The 20,880-nt window shown below is 32.6% G+C and overlaps 2 protein-coding genes and 2 long non-coding RNA genes across 9 annotated transcripts; 1 reads left to right on the top strand and 3 right to left on the bottom strand.

Annotated features, from left to right (window-relative positions):
• Positions 1–1,000: 1,000 nt before the first annotated feature.
• LOC138908458 (uncharacterized) lies at positions 1,001–2,130 on the top strand. The gene is made up of 2 exons (XM_070199124.1): positions 1,001–1,135; positions 1,318–2,130. Exons 1-2 carry the CDS (start codon positions 1,001–1,003, stop codon positions 2,128–2,130), a joined length of 948 nt encoding a protein of 315 aa, XP_070055225.1.
• Positions 2,131–4,734: 2,604 nt separating this feature from the next.
• On the bottom strand, positions 4,735–5,684 carry LOC138906887 (uncharacterized). Of its 2 annotated transcripts, XR_011414509.1 has the most exons (3): positions 5,359–5,684; positions 5,226–5,276; positions 4,735–5,083 (listed from the first exon to the last, which is right to left on the bottom strand). It is a non-coding gene; the product is annotated as an uncharacterized lncRNA (long non-coding RNA). The 2 variants fall into 2 exon arrangements; XR_011414508.1 differs by having other exon boundaries at positions 5,226–5,684.
• A 1,563-nt stretch (positions 5,685–7,247) lies between these two features.
• Positions 7,248–9,433, bottom strand: LOC104092274 (uncharacterized). 5 transcript variants are annotated; one of them, XR_011414969.1, is made up of 7 exons: positions 9,168–9,433; positions 8,289–8,385; positions 8,077–8,201; positions 7,910–7,994; positions 7,680–7,736; positions 7,432–7,581; positions 7,248–7,343 (listed from the first exon to the last, which is right to left on the bottom strand). XR_011414969.1 is itself a non-coding variant. In XM_070197558.1 (6 exons), exons 1-5 carry the CDS (start codon positions 9,370–9,372, stop codon positions 7,721–7,723), a joined length of 528 nt encoding a protein of 175 aa, XP_070053659.1. In that variant the 5' UTR covers positions 9,373–9,433; the 3' UTR covers positions 7,248–7,343; positions 7,684–7,720. The 5 variants fall into 5 exon arrangements, 1 of the variants encoding a protein (XP_070053659.1); XR_011414970.1 differs by having other exon boundaries at positions 7,684–7,736; XR_011414971.1 differs by having other exon boundaries at positions 8,120–8,201.
• Positions 9,434–20,079: 10,646 nt separating this feature from the next.
• Positions 20,080–20,880, bottom strand: LOC104092273 (uncharacterized). Its single transcript, XR_685404.4, has 2 exons — positions 20,393–20,880; positions 20,080–20,274 (listed from the first exon to the last, which is right to left on the bottom strand). It is a non-coding gene; the product is annotated as an uncharacterized lncRNA (long non-coding RNA).

The following is a 20,880-nucleotide window of genomic DNA, read 5'->3' as shown; positions in this document are numbered from 1 at the left end:
CTCTCTCTCTCTCTCTCTCTCTCTCGTTCTTCGCTATTTCTTATTAGTGAGCATTTACTTACGAGTATATGTCTACTATTATTCATGAGGCAAACTCAAAATTGAGCTCTCTATTAGATTATTTTTATGGAAGATGGAAGAAATTGTCATATTCTTCTTATGCAAAAAGTTTAGATTCTTTTTGTTTATGCAATGGGTATTCTTTATTTGAAATTTGTGGGAGGGTTGCTTCACTATTTTTTGTCATTCCTCCGTGAAAATTTGAGGATTTGTTTTTCAATTTTTTTTATTATTTATGTGATGTGTATTTTTATTTTTTATTTATTTCACTATTTATTCAATTAATATGTAAGCTTTTCTTATCCGTTAATGAGTATTGTGCAATTATCACATTTCATACACACTGGGTTCATATATGATGTACTAATAATAGTTAACAATTTTTTAAGATAATTTTTTCAGTATTTATTTTCTTATTTTGATTGTTATATTCAATATTCGGACGGGTTAAGGGTAAGTTTAGTTATATTTTAGTTGAAGTTTAAGTTAGGTCAATGGAACGGTGACACATGGATATTTATTAAATATTTTTTTCTTCTAGAATTTTCTGTTAGTAATAAGGGCAATGTTGAGCCAAAAAAATAACGATAGGGGCATTTTTATTCAAATAGGTGGACGGAGGGCATTTTTGTACCAATTTCGATACTTCAAGGGTAGTTTTGGCCCTTTTTCGTTCTTTTTATATGGTCATGGAGGAACTGGCAAAACTTTTATCTAGAAAACATTGTCTTTTGGCGTACGATCTAAATGCGATATAGTGATAAATGTTGCTTCAAGTAGTATTGCTTCTCTTTTGTTACCAGGAGGTCGAACTGCACATTCAAGATTTGCGATCCTTCTAAATCCAACTAAAGATTCAACATGCAATATAAAACAAGGTAGTCCTTTAGCAAAGTAAATTGTGAAGGCAAAATTGATCATTTGGGATGAGGCATCAATGATGCATAAATACTGTTTTGCAGCTCTTGATCAAACTCTTAGAGATATTCTAAGATTTAAAGATCCGTCAATTTTAGATCGGCCATTTGGAGGTAAAACAATTATTTTTGGAGGTGACTTCAGACAAATCTTGCATGTAATTACAAAAGGTACTAGGCAAGAGATGTTAAAACGACTCTAAATTCTTCATATGTGTGGCCCCACTGCCAGATTTTAAAGCTAACAACAAATATGAGATTGCAAGTAAATATATCCGGTGAAGATTTGGATGATTTAAAATAATTTTCTGATTGGATTTTGGCAATATGTGATGGAAAGATTGGATGTTCCATTGATGGCATTGAGAAAGTAGAAATACCTGACGATCTGCTCACACATAATTGTGATGATCCAATACATGGAATTGTAGAAAGTACATATTCTGATTTCTTGAGACATTTCACAGATATAAAATACCTTCAAGAAAGAGCAATTCTTGCGCCAACTCTTCAGATGGTGGAGTCGGTGAATGATTACATGGTTTCTCTCAACAATAGTCATGATAAATCATATTTAAGTTCGGATACAATTTGCATGTCTGATCATGCATTTACATCTTTGGAACATGTACATGCACCTGAATTCCTAAATAGTATTAAATGTTCAGGTATTCCAAATCACTCTATCGCTTTGAAAGTAGGTGTTCCTGTGATGTTGTTAAGAAATATAGATCAATCGTCAGGATTGTGTAATGGTACAAGATTGATCATCACAAAACTTGAAAATCGGGTAATTGAAGCCAAAGTATTATTAGGAAAAATGGCTGGAGACAAAGTTTTTATACCAAGAATGACACTTACTCCATCCGATACAAGAATTCCTTTTAAGTTCCAAAGAAGGCAATTTCTAGTCATTCTATCTTTTGCCATGACAATCAATAAAAGTCAATGCCAATCATTATGTAATGTGGGATTATTTTTGAAGAAGCATGTGTTTGCACATGGACAACTATATGTTGCACTTTCAAGAGCAACAAGTAGAAAAGGGTTGAAGATCTTATGTTATGATGAAGATGGGAAAATAACAAATGAAGCTACAAATATAGTTTATAAAGAAGTTTTCCAAAATTTAGAGGATAGAAGTTTTGAATGAGTAAATATAAAATGAGCAGCAGCAACAACAAGTTCAGTGTACATACTCAGTATATAGTTGCTCATACTACAGAGAAAGATAAAGTTGAATGGGGTAAACATTCTTCTAAATTTACTTTACTTTGATATGTGTTGCAGCTTAACTGTTTTTTAGTCACATGTACTTTTATTTGTTAAATTATCTATCTATATTTTCAGTCAATCAATTCAATTAAATTGTGGAGTTACAAGAATATGGATTACCAACCATCATTTCCATTCATCGGCCGCTACTAGGTATGAAATATTACTTGGAAAGAATTTTATTAAAAAATATATAAAAGGAGTAATACTATCGCTTATCAATCACAACTCCAAGCTGCTGGGGAACTAAAATATTTTCAATATGGCATCAAATGGGGCACTGGTTATTTATTGAAATCCAGTTCCAAGCATAATCGCCTCTATATCCATGTTAGTCCCAATAGTTTTCAAGAATATTGAGAATTAATTTTATTCTAAGTTTCCAGCAACATATGTTTGTTAAATGTTAAACATTTAATTGTGCATTTTTTTAAGGTTGGAGATCTAATAAAAGATCATGAATGTTGGACAAGGCCAGAGAACATGAAAACACCATAAATTATACTGCTGATAGATCAAAATAATCGTGGAACAGAGATTGCTATTGAGAGGAACTGATGTTTGGTTGTATTATAGAAGGTGGGCTTCACTGCTTATTAAGAAGTATGAGTTCTGTCTTGATGTTGTCCTACATGAGCATGTTACAAATGATCGAGTATCTTTTCATCTCATACGTAGAAGATTTAGTTAACAAATTCAATACAAGATTTAGGTACAATGACTGTTGCTTTATACAAAGGTTGTGCAGAAAATTTTCATAACTGATTTCAACTACCTTTTTTTCCCTTCTCAATACAAGATGATTTATCACCTGTTAGTTCATTCTTGCCATTTTTTGTTCATAGGGAATGTCCTGAGGAGTGTAGAGAAGATGTATCATCCTTGATTTTTGTAGCAGCAAGATTCGCCGATGTGTCAGAATTATGCCAACTAAGAAGTGTATTTACCGAGAGATTTGGAAATTCCCTTGAATGTTATGTCCGTAAAGATGTACTGACTCATCTTTTCACTGTCATAATATTTGTGCTTAAACTTACAACTGCAACTTTACTTTTTTCCTCTAGCTTTAAAATATATAACAAATTTTCTTTCTTGACAGTTTGTTCAAAACTTAAATTCAGAAGCTACAAAGGAGATGAAGCTTCAGTTGATGCAAGACAGAGCATAAGAATCTGGTAAAGAATGTAATTCCAAGGCTTTAGAGAAGAAGCTTTACAATTCACTTGTATCATAACAAGCAAGCCTGGCATAGAACCTCATAATCTCCTCTTTTCTTTGCTATTGTCTTTAGATGTCAACTTGATGTTAAGACAATAATGGACTCATCGATGTTGATTGATACTGCCATTAAAAAGGTGCATCGTCTATTGATCATTCTATGTTAGTAATGATTGTCAATTCTTATACTGATCTTAAATAGTTTTCTGCACGATTACAGTTTAGCTCCCAAAACTTGGTAAGTCAATTCCTTTGGCTTCCTCTTACTAACCAATATGCTACCCTTTTTTTAGATCCTCAATTCATCGAAACATAGCAATACCAAATTCAACAACAGAAAGTCGAAGATCAGCCCTCTTTCTGATTATGATAGGATGGTCGATCAAAGTGATGCCTTGTGCTCAATTAAGAGTTTGGCTAGTTTTATGCTGAATCTATGTGTCCATTATGTTCTCTTAAGGTCAACTTTTACAATTCTTAGTTGCCTATCCAAAAGAAAAAGTTACATTTTGTTCATTTATGTGGTTCAAATATGATAAATATTTTTTCTTGGTGTTTTGTATTTTGGATGAATAAAATAAGCAACTACGAATGCAAAAAAGACACTATCTTTACTTTTACCCCCATCTCAACCTGTTGGCCTGGCTCCTTGTCGTTTACATGTTGCCATTGAATTTCTTGAAACAGAATCTCCTATTTCCACCACAATTGTACTTGGTGTCATGACCAACTTAGAGTATCTCTAACTCTAAGTTGATTTTACAAAATATGGTCCTATCAAGTAATAGAAAAATAATTAAAACTATTTAATACAAATTAGATCCAGTAGCCTTGAGATCAGTACTGATTGTAACGACTCCAAAGCTCTCACCAGACCTAAGAAAATATACCTGACATGAAGAGAATAAATTTCTTCCTTTTTTCGAGTCATGTAGAATTAACTTTATGATCCATCCCCGGAGGAGATGCAAGCTATCAATGGTTTAATGTAAAAATCTATCAACAAAATGAGATAACTTCACACTCACATGAATTCAAGATTGCTTGTCGCACATCAAAGCTTCACTCTCACATCAATTATAGATAGCTTAATGGAGAAATATATCAACCAAGAATGCAAAAAAAAATGCTTCGACTACATATAAAACCAACATAACAGTGAAATGGGTCAAAAAACAAACAACACTGTTTCATAGCCTAAGTAAAAAATCAATGGAGCTTTAAAACTCTGTGGACTGTCTTACGTATCTATATAGGAAAAATATAACAACTGAAAGAACCATGAACTGATTCAAATATCTTGTCCATAGCAAATGAAAATACCAAACTAACTAAACAGGAAAAGTTCAATACCAAGAAAAACATGAAATGATTCAAACATCTTGTTCATAACTAATAAAACTAATAAACTAACTAATCAGACAGTTCTTAATTCTCCAACTGTTACATATGCAAACAACTTATGCTATCTTCTTCTTTTTAAATACTCTCTTGATCTTATATCCAGATAACTGTGCATTCGAATCTTCTTCAACCACTGATGCAGGATTAGTTATACCTATCTTGGCAGGTGTATTTGCAACATCGATCAACTCATTATCTTTGGTGGAATCCTACATATTTAAAACACAAAAACTTGTGAAAATCAATACCTAATCTATAGTTCTTGTTGCTTTATTATTTTACAACCTGCCAATCATTAAATTAAAAGAATGAATTATGTAAAATAATATTTATAATGAGTTGTAAAATCACCGTGATTTCGTTATCTTCATGACTGACTTCGTTTTTATTGAAATATGGATCCTACAAAAAAATGTGTATCATAATTAAAATTTAATTCAATCACAAATAGGAAAATCGAGAAAAATTGAGTATATAAACATACTTTGAACGTCTCTTCTTGTGGAGAAGGAATATATTTCTTTATAATTTACTCGTCGTCACTAAGCATAATAACTTTTAAGATTTTATCTTTATTCTGATTGTTGGAACTCTTAACCTCAACTTTAAACATGCACCTTTTTTCAACAATATTTTCTATCTCCATTGGACATAAAGAATCGCCTGCAGCACCAGAAGTCTAACAAAAAGACATAATGACTGTGGTTAATAGAAGCTAGAACAACTAAAGTAAAAAGTAAATGTAATACGGTGTACACATTTTGTTTGTTCCTTATTAGAATGGATTAAATTGTTAAAAAGATGATGCTTCAATTCAGAGGCGGATTCAGGATTTTGGCAGGGTGGGTGCACTATTAAGAAGAACTGGATTCAGAATAGAAATTCTACGTGTTAAACCTTTAACCTTTAATTCTTACGATTGCGTACCCATTTCACTTTTGGAATTATAGTTCAAATTTTTGTTTTTTTTAAATAGTAATATTCTTACATCTATATCTATTTTTCATGCTGAAAATATTGAGATTACTTGAACCCATTGACTATATGCTACATCATACACTGCTATTAGTTTTAATATACACATTTTGTTTAATCATATAAGATTTTACAGCGACAAAAGAAGAATAGGAATTTCAATGTTTGAAAATTTTGAAAGAATTAACCAAATAAAAAAAGAAATAAAAAGAAAAAGTACTTAATTAATACGCAAAAAATAACACCAGACATGCCCATCTCCCATGGGCGTGTACTTCTAGGAAAAAAAAGAAGGAAAAAATAACAAGATTGACATAAGATTTGAACTCACAATCTCACTTAGAGAATTACACTTAATAATCATCACAGCATATAATACTTTGAGTATGAGTGCACACACATATATTTTAATATTTTTTAAAAATATATAATATTTCTATACATTATTTAGGGCGGGAGCATGGGTTCATGTGCCCCATGGAACCCCTAGATACGCCCATACTTCAATTCTCATAGTAAGTGTGTTATTAAACATAAGCTAAATGTGAGGAATAATACACTAAATAAAGCTATTAATATAAAAAGACTAAAGCAGAAGATGGGAAACTAAAATATAAGCATAAATTTTCTGATGCAAAATGCCTCTTCGTTCATTAATACTTGCTGAATTTTGCACTGTGCTGCCGCCAAACTCCAACCATTTTAATAATATTTTGTAACCTCAAATTCAGCACCATCGTCATCAGAGATTGAACCATTTTTTCTTGTTTTGTTTGTTAATCACTGTCTTATAAAGATTGAATAGCTAGTGTTAATGTCAAAATTATTCTAGCTTTCATACAACACTTGTAAACAAAAGTAGATTTTTTGAGTCTATATTGCTTTTTAAGTGTTTAACTGCAAAAGAACAAACCCATATTTAAAGAACTTCAAAACAAAGTGAAACTTTAGCGATAAGCTAAAATCAGAGAACTATTAAAAACAGAACTTAACTTTTTCAGTGATTAACTACAACTATCTTAAATTTAGCGAAACTAGGGACACCTAAAATCAGAGAACTATTACCATCATTTCAAAGTTCAAACTTATCAAACCTCTCAAGTAAATCTAACAAGAGCAAAGGCATACAGATTTAGCAATAAGCTCATTTGAAATTTAAAAATCATATCTTAATGACTTTGTAACTTACACTTAAAAGAACTTTGACGTTATTTGTTAACCTAAAGTTCTTTCAAGTATATCAGACCTCACATGCATATAGACACAAAGTCAACTATCCCATAAATAAGATGGAAAGGAGATGCAGGGGAATGGATCATGTACCACTTCTTTCAACGTTGATGGTCTTATTTTTCTAAGCAATTGTATTATACCTCAAATACAACATCCTTTAAATAATTTGCCGACTTTCCGATAATCTTAGTTGCATCCTTATCCCACAACAACAAAGAAATTGTACCGGTGCAATCCATCACCTTAACTTGTAGCTTGTACCTAGAAAGAGTTTGTGTTTTTAAATTTTTAATTTTTAATAATAGTAAAAAAAAAAAACTAAAAAAAAAACTATAAATTATGGCCATACCTATGAGTGGCAGATTGAATTTGCTCGCATTTTTTACAATAGAATTTTTCCCCCTCTTTCTCTACTTTCTTTGCGCAATTTTTGTATGCTAATAACACCATCCACGGTCTAATTCTACGTGTACAATAGTTGCTACAATCCAGAAATTTCCTGGATGCGCATAAAAATTATATATACAAATGTTATGTAGAGAAAGATAAGATAAAAGTTGTATAAATTAAAAATTAACAAAATTAAAAAGTAGGTACTCACATGCTTACAGTCACTCAAATCCTCAATAGTTTTAACTTCAATACTTCCGGATGCTAGGTCATCAGCAACAGAATGAGTTTTGTGAGATGAAATTTGAGTAATTCTTTATGAGCTTTCTCCACGCACAGAAACTATTTTGTTTTATTTTTTAAGTTGAGATACGTTAATAAATATTAAGACTAAAATTTAATTTGAAATATCCTTAAATTAAGTATAACTTATAGACCTGGAGCAAAAGTCAACAACTTGAGGAAGATTTGAATTGATCCAAAGTTTCGATGCGTGCCAAGTGTTCCTCACCGAATATTGTTCTGCACACATAAAAGTAATTTTTAAGAGTTTACTAATTGTATAGAAAAATTGTATTGTAAAGTAAGTAGATAATTTAATAACCTCGATATGGATGTGCTCTAATCAACTGCGTGACGACGACAACAGGCTTATCATTGGATCCATTCAAATGTGGCTTGACCTGTTCGATAAAGTCTCCCCAAAGAGTTGCAGAAATGTTATTGCTCCTACAATTATTATAAGGTTAAGCATAGACATCAAAATTAAGAATTGTTGAAATATTTACTTAGTTTAATAAATTGTGGCGAGCTTACGCATAATCTTGTATCTCAATGTTCATGAACATACGGATGCTATCATCTTGTTTGATAGATTGTATGTCCTCATAGCTCACAATTTCGCCAATAACATCTACAATAACATTGACCAAGGAAATATGTACAAAATTAGTAATCATTATGGACAATATAAATGAAGATTATAAAAGAATTATTAAATTTATATGAAATACCTAAGATATAGCAATTGGTATACCAAACATATAAGAAAGAAAAGAGATTATAGAATATTAACTGAAACTGAAAATTGTATTCTTATAAGACAGAAATCAGATTGTCATTTTTGATAGAGGACGCCTCAATTTTACAATTACTTTTCATCGGTTACAACAAAAGCAAGTAGTTAGCTTTCAGATATGTATAACAACTTTAAGTAAAATATTTGGCAGGAATTTGACTATGAGCATCTTGCCTAACATACCATCTGCATTTACTCTTAGGTGAACCAAGCTGTTAGTTTAAGGCAATGGGTGCCATTCTTAGGTGAACCGAACTATTAGTTTACTTGTCAGAAAAGATGCTAGTTAAGTTAGATAGTTGTTAATTCTCTTCAAATAAATTAGTGTCAGATACAGAAGTGGAATTCCATGTGAAGAGAACATCGCCCTGAATATTTTGTTTGAACACATTTTGATGTAACGAAAACAGACATTAATCAGAAGGTTTTGATTCACATAAACCTTACTCATAATCTTGTATCTCAATGTCAACAAATTCAGCTTTAATCTAAAACTTAAGCTTTAATCTTATGTACTGTAATTAGTATTGATTTACTTCTCACTTAGCACTCATAAGATAGATAACAAATAAGGAAAAGTAAATTGAAACTGGAAAAAATGAGAGAAATGTAATTACCGAATAACTCAGTATTGTCAAATTCTTGGGGATTTGACAGCTGCTCATAGGTTCTAAATTTGAAGATATACATGTTGAAATGTGGATCATGCATATCCTCAAAAGTAGTCTTATGCGTGAACATCAACTTAAACTTGTGGTCTTTAGTCTTCAGTTTCATATTATTTGGATAAACCACGAAATTTTTCATGATGTACAAACCCATTTTCTTAATTTGTTGTTGGAACCTTTGGATAAAAGACTTGCCAATACTTGCGTGAATGCGGGCGCCCTAAAAAAATAGTCAATTAGTTAAAATGACTAAGAACCCCTTTTGAATTAGCTGATTCTAAATAGCTGATAAGCTTGAAGTGCTGAAACTGATTTTTTAAATAAGTATTTATGTGTTTGGAATTTGGATAGACGTGCTGAAACTGATAATAAGCAGTTGATGTGTTTGGTAGAAAAAAACTGATAAGTAATTCTTTTATTAATTAAAATGATTAAAATATCTTTAAAAACTTTACAAAAGATTATAAATTGAAAGGTTTTTTTTGTAAAGAAAAATATAACAACGAATATGAAATGAAAAGAAAGTTAGAAAGTTTATTTTGAGAAAAATATTTTGTGAATTAGAAAATGCTATTAAGGATAAACTAGTAAAAGCCTTGTCAAACTAAAAGTGCTTATAAGCTAAAAAGCCATAAGTTGGGGTTGACCAACCTATGTCCGATTTTAGCTTATAAGCACTTGGCTTATAAGCACTTTGGGTATTTACCAAACGCGTAAATAAGCCAAAAAATGCTTATAAATGTAACGACCCGGCCGGTCATTTTGAATATTATAACCTCGTTCTCTCATTTACTGCTCAAGTTATGCTTTACAGTTGCTTTATGACTTACCTAGTTAGTTGGTTTGGTTCCGGAAGGATTTCGAAGTGAAATGAGACACTTAATCTAAAAAAAAATTGAAAACTTAAGTAGGAAAAAAGTCAATCGGATGTTGACTTATGTGTAAACGACCTCAGATTTGAATTCTGATAATTTCAATAGCTCTGTATGGTGATTTTGGGCTTAGGAGCGTGTCCGAAAAATTTATTGGAGGTCCGTAGTAGAATTAGGCTTGAAATGGCGTAAGTTGAATTTTTGGGAAGTTTGACCGGGGGGTTGACTTTTTTATATTGGGGTCGGAATTCGATTCTGGGAATTTGAATAGGTTCGTTATGTCATTTATAACTTGTGTACAAAATTTGAGGTCAATCGGAATTGATTTGATAGGTTTTTGCTTCGAATGTAGAATTTGAAATTTGTTAGTTTTGAATATGCTTGAATTGGGGTCTGATTCGTGTTTTAGTGTTGTTCAATATAATTTGAGGCATCGACTAGGTTTGTGTCATATTATGGGACTTGCTAGTATACTTGGTTGGGGTCACATGGGCTCGGATGAGTTTTTGAAAGAGTTTGGTATTTTGAGAATAAGCATGTAATGATCCAAAGGTCCATTTTTAGTTTTAGAGATCGAAATTCGATTTCGAGACTTCCTGGATTTTGATAATGAATTATAGGAGTAATCTGAAAAGTTTTGTCTAATTTCATCAAGTCGCAATTGGGTTTTTAGCGCGAAACATGAGCTAATTGTTTAACGAGCAAAATTGGTATCGCATTGAGCAAATGAGCTCTGAATTGAGTTTCGATTGAACGACTAGGTTCGTATTATTATTTGTGACTCATAGAAATAAGATTCCTAGTTGGTATGATGGATTTAGAGCCATTTAGTGAAACAAAATAACTGTTGGTGCAAGCAAATTCTAGTGTGAACTTTTAGTAACGGAAAATGGACTTTTAGTGACGGATGGGTAGAAACTTAAGGACCAAAAATGGTCATTTCCTTCATTTTATTTTGGATTTTTGTAGCACGGTTCTTGAGAGATTTTGAGGGTTTCTTCACGACTTCGACTTGGGTAAGTGTTCAATATCCAAAAGTGATTATATTTCATAAATCTATGGTTAGATTCATCATTTATTTCGGATTTAAATGGAAGAAATCAAGTTTTTTGCAAAACTTTTCAAGAATGAAAATGTTAGATTTGGAGGTAGAGTTATCGGAATTTGATAAAATTGGTATGGTTGGACTAGTAATCGAATGGGTTGTCGGATTTTGTGAGTTTTATCGGATTCCGAGACGTTTTTGAGTTAAATTTTGGATTTTGTTGGAAAATTAGTCTTTTCATATGGAATTAATTCCTATAATTAGTATTGACTGAATTGAATTAACTGTAGCTAGATTTGAAGCATTCGGAGGCCGATTCGCGAGGCAAAGGCATAGCAGAATAAAGAATTACACAGTTCGAGGTAACTAACAGTTCTAAATTTGGTTCTGAGGGTATGAAACCCCAGATTTTTGTGTTATGTAATTGGTTTTGAGGTGATGCACACGTTAGGTGACGGGTGTGTGGGCGCGCACCGTAGGAATTGAGACTTGGTCAAATTTTATGGAATTGTATAGTCAAATAATCTTGACATTGTCAATGTACTTTTATGTGTTAAAGAAATTTAGCCGAGAATCATGTTAAAAATCATGTTGAGGCTATATGCCAGTATTATTGAGACCCACAGAGGTCATATTTCTGTTAAATTAATTGTTTAAATTGTAAATTTCACACTCAATCATGTTCATTCATTTCATATCATATCTCAATCTCTGTTGCTATTTATTGATACATCATATCATCATTTTGGGCCGATTTTCATGATTACTGAGAGCCCGAGAGATTGGGGAGATTTATGACTGAGTGAGGCTGAGGGCCTGATTGTGAGATATTGATACTATAGCACGTGAGTTGTCCGTGCAGCACGTGAGTTGTCCGTTCAAATCCAGATATTGATATTATAGCACGTGAGTTGTCCGTGCAGCACGTGAGTTGTCCGTGAAGATCCAGATATTGATATTATAGCACTGAGTTGTCCGTGCGGGTCCAGATATTTATACTATAGCACATGAGTTGTTCATGCAGCACGTGAATTATTCGTGCTGATTTAACGCTTGGGTTGAAGGAGCCACTCCGGAGTCTGTACACCCCCAGTGAGCGCATGCACATACTGAGTGTGAGTGATGAGTGCTGAGTGAATGAAATGGCTGAGTGATCGTGGTCTTGAGAGGATGCATATGATTTCATTCTTATTGCACTACAATTATCATATATTACTGTGTTGGAGATTTCTCAAAGATATTATCTTCTTTTTCAGTCAAACTTGATATGAAATTATTGTTGAGTGTTAAATGTTGAACATGAAAGCATGCCCTAAATTTTATGTTAGAAATTACTGTAATTGGACTCAGTTGTGAAGCTTGTCACTATCATCAGCTCTTTATTTAGTATTGTTACTTGCTGAGTTGGTTGTACTTATACTACACCCTGTACCTCGTGTGCAGATCCAGGTACCTCCGGACACGACGGTCGCTAGTTTTTCGGAGCTTTATTTGTGAAAACTATCGAGGTAGCTTCTTGGCGTCTGCAGACCTTGACTCTCTTCTTTTCAGTTGTTGTATTGTTCTATATTTTTCAGTCAATATTTTTATTAGTCAGACTTTATTATCATTTAGATGCTCATGTACTCAATGAAATCAGATTTTGGGAATGTATTTTATGTGAGTGATTTGTGTGGTTTTCTATGAAATTCAAATATTATGTTTTCAAACTTAAGAGAAAATGTGGCTTATTGAGGTTGTCGGCTTGCCTAGTATTGAGATAGGCGCCATCACGACATGTTAGAATTTTGGGTCGTGACAATAAGCCAGTTTGACCAGCTTATAAGCTTATCCAAACACCCTCTAAGTTATTTGTATATGACTATAATATACTTACGCATATGTAAACAATGCAAAATAGAAAGTAATCGTAAAGTTTAAAACAATACTTTTTCATCCATAATAATAATCTCAATAGAAAAAGGGTATCAGTCGCGATCTGGATTTTTCTAAAGCCTGACAACACGATCCTTTAATTTTTAATTCATTGACTTGATGTTAATTTCGCTAACGAAATTTATTTCAGCCACCATTAAGTCCTGAAAATAGAGAAAGGTATTCATAAATATAAGTAGAAACTCAAACAAAATGCTTATAGAAACACATATGAAGCAAGAGATCAACAACAATAATAACAACCCAGTATAAATCTCACTAGTGGGGTCTCGGGAGGGTAGTGTATACGCAGACCTTACCCCTACCCTAGGGTGGAGAGGTTATTTCCGATAGACCCTCGGCTCCCTCCCTCCAAGAACTCCCCATTTTTCTCTTGGGGTGACTCGAACTCAGAACCTCTTAGTTGGAAGTGGAGGGTATTCACCACTAGTGAAATATGAAGCAAGAGATCATGTGAAATAATTGACTTATTGCTGATGATTCTCCAAAAAGTCATCAGCAAGAATTTGTGGTATAACCTTAAGATTGGTAAACAACAGTTGCCATAGAAGTTACGCCGTCAACAAACTTCACAGAAATAATATGTTCCAGTAATACAATCTCAACATGAATAAAGATTGTTCATGAAATACAAATCATATCAATCACCTCTTATAGTCCAGAGTTGCAGTTTGATATGCACATGGGGAGAAAGAATAGAAGTATATATTGTAAAAGTAGAAAACTGATTTGAGAAAACTGTGAAATCATGTTACTGAGAATCTAAGATAGAAGAATTCGTGGTCGAGGAGTTGAAATCGTGGTGAGATATCGTGTGATTGAAGCCGAATTTGTAGGACTATTTGTAGGGCAAATAGGCGAAAGAAGGGCGTGAGACTAAAGTGCCGAATTCCCAATTCCTATTTCTTATAAAAAAAATACAGGTTTTTAAAAACAGTAGAAAGTACTTGTTCTTTAATAAAATAATATACATATTTAATTATTTTTAAATTCAAAATTTTAAAAAAGAAACTAATTTGACCTAAACTAACTAATGGCGTGGGATTGAAGCACCGAAGTCCCAATTCCTCTTTCTTATAAAAAACAATACAGTATTTTAAAAATAGTAGAAATTACTGAATTTTAAAAACAGTGGAAACTACAGACTATTTAAAAAATAATATACCTATTTAACTGTTTTCAAATTCAAAATTTTGAAAGAGAAACTAATTTTAACTATATTAACTGATTTGTCCTAAATTGCTACATGGCATTTTATACACATGACACTTGGCAAAATTTCAGGGCTGATTTTCTTCCTTTTAAGTAAATATAGATTTGGTGCACCTTTACAAGTGAAGTTGGAGGTTTAAATCTCATCCTGGACTATTTATTTGCAATTCTATTAAACCAATTCATTTGCTTCATATTTTTAGTATTCCAATTGAATGATGGTGATGTAAATCTTATGTTATAGACTGAATTGCAAATTGCAGTCTTGTATTATTTGTTATTTAATCATGTTTTTTGCTTTCCACAAATTGCAGAGTATTTCTTGCAGACAAGTGTTATTCTTTCAACGTTAGTTGATATCGTTGATGAAGAATGGATTGAAAAGACAATTGCAAAATGTTGGATGATTTACTGGAGATTCGTCTTCTCCAGTAAATCACATCTATTCTTTAATATCGGATATGCTCCATATGCCACTAGCAGTTGTTGTGGTTACAAGATTCTAAGTAGACTATAGCCTTCAATATAGCAGACTATAATGAAGTAGTTCTTATCCAATTTAACCCCTGATATTTGAGGTACTTAAAAATTCTATTGATGGTAATTCAAGTAAGTTGGTCGATTTATTTGATCAACTAATGTAGAAGCATACTTTAAGTCCTTATGGATTAGTGGGAGTATTTATTTTGTCTCTCTTTAATTTTTTTTTTGTTTTCAGGTAGCCTATTAAAAGAAAGTGGCAAGCCACTGGATATATTAGCAAAGCTAAATGAGTTAGCTGGTTTTTCGTCTTACGAAGAAATTAAACTTTTTGAGATTAATTTTCTTCTTCTTTTTCTTCTTCTCTTGCTGCTAAGTTTTTAACTCTTGCCCTTTTTTAACAAGCCACTTGTAATTGGTAGTCCTTGGCAATAAAATAATATAGAGACAACCTCATGAAATTTATCTATTTGTTTTTTCTCTTAATTGTTTTGATTGCGATCACTAAATTAAATCTGCAATATACATATGTTTTTACTATCTCTTTTTCGCTCTTTTGTTTTCTTTGAATTGATCCGCACATCGTGCGTGTACGTATACTAGTACATCTTTATAGGAGATAAGATTAGGGGTGGGAATAGTTTCGGTAAACTCGATATCAAAACCAAAATCGTAATTGTTTTAGATTTTTTTGGTTTGAATTTTCGGATTACCGATTGAATTTTGAATTTAATTTTTAAAATTTTTGGATTCAAATTGGATATTGGATTTGGTACTTCAAATTTTTGAATATCCGAAAATCTGAAATTCTTATATTTTATATTTAGTTCTTTATCGATATGTCGATAGTAATAAGTTTAATATCATACTCATTAGATATTATCTATATATTCATATTAATTACTAAGAGCCTATTTGAACATAAAAAAAATTACTTTTTTCCGAAATAATTTTATTTTTTTCGAAATCGGTGTTTGGCCATAAAATTTTTAATTTTCACGCGAAGATAATTTTGAAATTTTTTAAAAATTTGAAAAACTCCAAAAGGTTATTTTTTAAAATTTTCACTCATATCACTCACAAAACTTCAAAAACAACTCAATATTATATTCATGTCCAAACACAATTCTAATTTCAAATACTGTTTTCACTTTTAAAAAAATTTAATTTCTTTTTTGGAATTTTACATTTTCTATGTCCAAACGCCACTAAGTTACTGTGAAAATAATTTCTATTTGGATATGTTTTTAATATTTGTACTTCTTATCGTCCGTATTAATGTGTCTATTATATCTTTTTAGATAATAATTCCATTGCTTGAATATTTCATTTGATTGATTGCGATAAAAATGAGAAACTATTGGGCAATTTAATACGAATGCTTCATTTGGATATTCATTTTTGTAATGGCAAAGGGCCAAATATACCCTGTACTTTCGAAAATGGTCTAAGAATACCCCTCGTTATAATATTGGGTTATCTATACCCCTCCCGTTATACTTTGGAATAAAAATAATCTTTTTTTGGATGGAGTGTCACGTGGCAGCACCAGATGAAAATGACCCATTTCTTTTTTTTACCCGATCCGTTTTTAAAAACCTACTACCCGACTCAATTTTCACTCAAGGCTAAACTTAGCATCTTTTGTTCTAAAGCAATTTTTTTGTAAAAATTGAAAACAAAAGGATTTTGCAAAATATTTGCGTTTTTTTAAAACTAATGCACCTGTAGTCCATTGCTTTAAGAAAGTCTTTTTTTTTTCTTCAGTTTTTACAAAAAATAAAAAACAAAATCAGTTTTTTCAGTTTTTTTTAAATCATATATTTTGTAAAAACTGGATTTTTTTTTTGTAAAAACTAAAAAAAAAAGAATTTGTAAAATATATTTTTTTCCAGTTTTTTAAAGTATTTTTTTTGTAAAAACTAAAAACAAATTGTAAAAATTGGAAAACAAAAAGACTTTCCTAAAGTAGTGAACTACAGGTGCATTAGTTTAAAAACGAACATATTTTGTTGATTTTTTTTTCCAGTTTTTACAAAATAATTTATTTAAAAAATTACTTTTCGTTTATGGGTAATGTGTATGGTTATGGATATGTGTGATGACCCAAAAGGTCATCTTATGTTTTAGAACTTGAATCTGCGCTCTTAAGCCTTAAAAATTATATTTTTACCCTCCTCGATTTGCGTGTGCAGTTCAGGCCGGTTTTCGAAAAGCTTTTATGTTGAGAACTAATGAAAATAAATTTTTTTGCCTTAAAAGTTAATTTTAGTTGACTTCGGTTAATATTTTTAGTAAACGGGTCCGGATCCGTACTTTGACGGTCCCGGTAGGTCTGTATCGAATTATGGGACCTGGGCATATGCCCGAAATCGAATTCGGAGGTCCCTAGCTTGAGTTATAATTTTTTGATGAAAATTAAAAGTTTGAAAATTATTTGTTTTTAAGAATTGATCGATATTTGGCATTGTTAGTATCGGGTCTGTATTTTGGTTCCGCAGTCCGGTACAGGTTCATTATGATATTTAAGACTTGTCTGTAAAATTTGGTGAGAAATGGAGTTGATTTGACGTGGTTCGGACGTCCAGTTGAGAAAATAGAATTTTTAAAGTGTTCTTGAGAATTTTATTTGATTTGGTACTAAATTCGTAGTTCTAGGTGTTATTTTGGCGATTTGATCGCGCGAGCAAGCTCGTATGATATTTTTAGACTTGTGTGCATGTTTGGTTTGGAGCCCCGAGGGCTCGGGTGAGTTTCGGATAGGCTACGGGGTGAGATTTGGCTTGGAAAACACTGTTGGGCATTTGATATTATTGCAGGCCTCTGATCTCGCATTTGCGAGATCAGGCATCGCAAATTGCGACCTCTGAGAGGTTCGCATTTGCGAGCTTTTCATCGCAAATGCGACATCTGCAGCTGATCAAAATGACTTTTGGACGGGAAATTTCATTCATTTCCCAAATTTTCAAGACCTAAAACACAAGAGGCGATTTTCCAAAGACCATTTCTTCCCCAAATCATAGGTAAGTGATTCTAAACTGGTTTTTTTCAATCTTTCACTACATTTTACATGATTTCAACCTAAAATCTAAGGTTTTCATGGCAGAATTAGGGGTTTTGGGTAGAAACTAGGGATTTCAGAAATTTGGGGATTTAGACCTCAATTTGAGGTCGGATTCCAAAACCAATTATATATTCGGGCTCGGGGGTGAATGAGTAAATGGATTTTGGTCCGAACCTTGGGTTTTGACCAAGCGGGCCCGGGGTCGATTTTCGACTTTTTGGAGGAAAATTTGGGAAATCTAAATTTATGTAATGTAATTGATTCCTTTAGCAATATTTGATATTATTGAGTCATTTTTGAATAGATACGAGTGGTTTGGAAGTGACTTCTAGAGAAAAAGCTGTGATTGAGAATTAAGTGGTCTTCATAGCGAGGTAAGTGTTGTGTCTAACCCTGACTTGAGGGAATTAGGAACCTTAGATTACTTGCTAAGTGAAATTTATATGAGCGGCGTATATGTGAGGTGACGAGTACTTATGCGCTTCCAATTTGCCTGTTTTCCATGTTTCTCAGTTTTTCTTATATTATCTCATTCTTATGCCTAATTGCTATGTGTTATACTAGTGTTGTTCAATTTATCGTTCTTATCATGTTTACGGATTTTCTGGTGATAATTGAGTTTTTATTTCAAAGTTGAGATTGATGTTATAGAACCAAATGTTGAAGTAAGGTTTGTAATTGTTATTCTATCTCTCTGTTGTTATTTATGTATTGCAATATGGTAAGGGAGAGTGTTAATGCACGAAGGGTAATGCCGTGCCATATTGTGAGTGTCAATGCACAAAGGGTGATGTCGTGCCATATTGTGAGTGTTAATGCACGAAGGGTGATGCCGTGCTATATTGTGAGTGTTAATGCACGAAGGGTGATGCCGTGCCATGATATGAGAGTTAATGCATGAAGGGTGATGTCGTGCTATTTCTATTAATTTTATGGCGAGATTGAGAGTAAAAGGACAAAGGGTGATGCCGTGCATTTTTCCTTTACTGTTTTCACGATTCCTGTTGATTCATGGTATATTGACTGCTCCGGTTATCATTCTGTTGTAATTCTTTATCTCGTATTCCCCTCAGTATATTTTTCTCCCGACATTTTCTGTTTAGTTCTTCATTTCTGTTATTTGTATATACACTGTTAAATTGTACAGGTTGATTTGTAGGTGCCTTGCCTTAGCCTCGTCACTACTTCGTCGAGGTTAGGCTCGACACTTACCAGTACATGGGGTCGGTTGTACTGATACTGCACTCTACACTTTCTATGTAGATTTTGATACCGGTTCGGGTTGATCGAAATTTTGCTATTGGTCCGCTGTCCGGAGACTCAAGGTAGATCTGTCGGCGTTCACAGACCTTGAAGTCCCCGTCTATCTTTTCTGTTTTACTGTTTCCTTCATTCAGACAGTTGTATTTCTTTCAGACTATTACTTGTAGTAAACTTTAAAATGCTCGTGAATTGTGACTCCAGATCCGGGTGGTAGTAATGAATACAGTTTTATGATATTCCGCATTTATTATATTTCATCTTAGTTAATTATTGTTAATCACTGAATGAAAATAAAGAATTAGTTTAATAATTCTCTAACATTGGCTTGCCTAGCAAGTGAAATGTTAGACGTCATCACGGTCCCGTCGGTAAAAAATTCCGGGCCGTGACAATATGGGTCTTTTTAATTATTATTTTTCAGTTTAAAAAAATACTTTAAAAAAATATTTTTCATTTTTTTCAGTTTTGTTTTAAGCATTTTGTTTTGTAAAAAAAAAAATACAAAATATTATTTTTTTAAAACCAATGCATTTGTCAAATATTTTTTTAAAGCATTTTCTTTTCAGTTTTTACAAAAAAAATTATTTAGAACAAAAGATGCTAAGTTTAGCCTCGGGTAAAAAGGTTTTTTAAAACGGATCGGGTAAAAAAAAAATGAGTCGTTTTCATCTGGTACTGATACGTGGCACTCCATCCAAAATAAAAGTATTTTTGTTCTAAAGTATGACGGGAGGGGTACCAATAGTATAACGAGGGATATTCTTAGACCATTTTCGAAAGTACAGGGTTATATTTGGCCCAACATCTCAACTTATTATAACCTCAAAATCGAAAATTCAAAAAATATCCAAACCGATTAATCCGAAACCGAACTAGAAAAATACGATCTAATCCGAACTTAGTTGGATTGGATCTGAAACCGAAATTTTCACAAGCAATCAACACTCCCCGAACGCCCACCCCGATATAAGATTGCTTTCACAATATCACTTGCAAAATTAAAATAGAGTACTATTAACCTTTAATAAATAAAGAGCGTAACAAAGTGATCACAAGATAACGATATTGTAAGGAAAACCAACGATTTTTCTACAACAATCCCAGTAAACTTAGATGTGTTTGTTTGAGAGACCGAAATACACGAATGTACATCATCACATTTAGAGGGCAAGAAAATGACAGTATCTGCAAACACATGAATGTTCAAATGTTTCAATAAGGACAGCTTAATTAGTTCTCAATCGATACTTGTTAGATGGCCAAGGTGAAAAAAAAAATGTGTTTTCGAAGAATTAAATTTTACCTTTTCCATTCAAAGCTCATCGGTATGATCTCTGAAGTGAGAAAACCAAAGCATCAGAAAAGGGAGAGATTATTGAAAAACCATAGGAATGGGTGGAATTGGAAAGCGTTTAATCAGAAGTGAAAAGCTTTCCAACCCACCAATCCCCGTAGTTTTCCGGATAAACTCATCTCCCATTTCAGATCTGCTAAACTCACATCTCCACCCACCCCCAACCTCACCCAACCTACTTTGTGTATGTGAATTAATGAATGCAGAAGCGAGACTTTTTATAAGGGAATTGAAGGAGGAGTGCAGGTCCAGGACACAAAGTGTGGTGTGGCGGAAAGGACTAGGAAGCTGACCTGTTAATAGTGTGGACTTGACATTTGGATAAGCATTCTCGTACTCTTCTTATTCGTGACTTGTTCAATACTCCGGTCCCCCCACATTTTATTATTGCCCTTTCCCTATCATGGAAAGTTAATCTGTTTTTCTAATATACTACT

Source organism: Nicotiana tomentosiformis, chromosome 3 (genome assembly GCF_000390325.3).
Source record: "Nicotiana tomentosiformis chromosome 3, ASM39032v3, whole genome shotgun sequence".
In the NCBI taxonomy this organism is placed as follows: domain Eukaryota; kingdom Viridiplantae; phylum Streptophyta; class Magnoliopsida; order Solanales; family Solanaceae; genus Nicotiana; species Nicotiana tomentosiformis.
The sequence above is the reverse complement of the archived record's forward strand: the minus strand, read 5'-3'. Positions and strand labels throughout refer to the sequence as shown.

Excerpts from the sequence above, each read along its gene's own strand:
- LOC138908458 (XM_070199124.1), top strand. The coding sequence starts at position 1,001 with ATGCATAAATACTGTTTTGCAGCTCTTGATCAAACTCTTAGAGATATT. Across the intron at positions 1,136-1,317 it reads ACTTCAGACAAATCTTGCAT|ATTGGATGTTCCATTGATGG; the intron begins GTAATTACAAAA and ends TGTGATGGAAAG.
- LOC104092274 (XM_070197558.1), bottom strand. The coding sequence starts at position 9,372 with ATGGGTTTGTACATCATGAAAAATTTCGTGGTTTATCCAAATAATATG. Across the intron at positions 8,386-9,167 it reads TGACAATACTGAGTTATTCG|ATGTTATTGGCGAAATTGTG; the intron begins GTAATTACATTT and ends ATGTTATTGTAG. Across the intron at positions 7,995-8,076 it reads TAGAGCACATCCATATCGAG|AACAATATTCGGTGAGGAAC; the intron begins GTTATTAAATTA and ends TTATGTGTGCAG.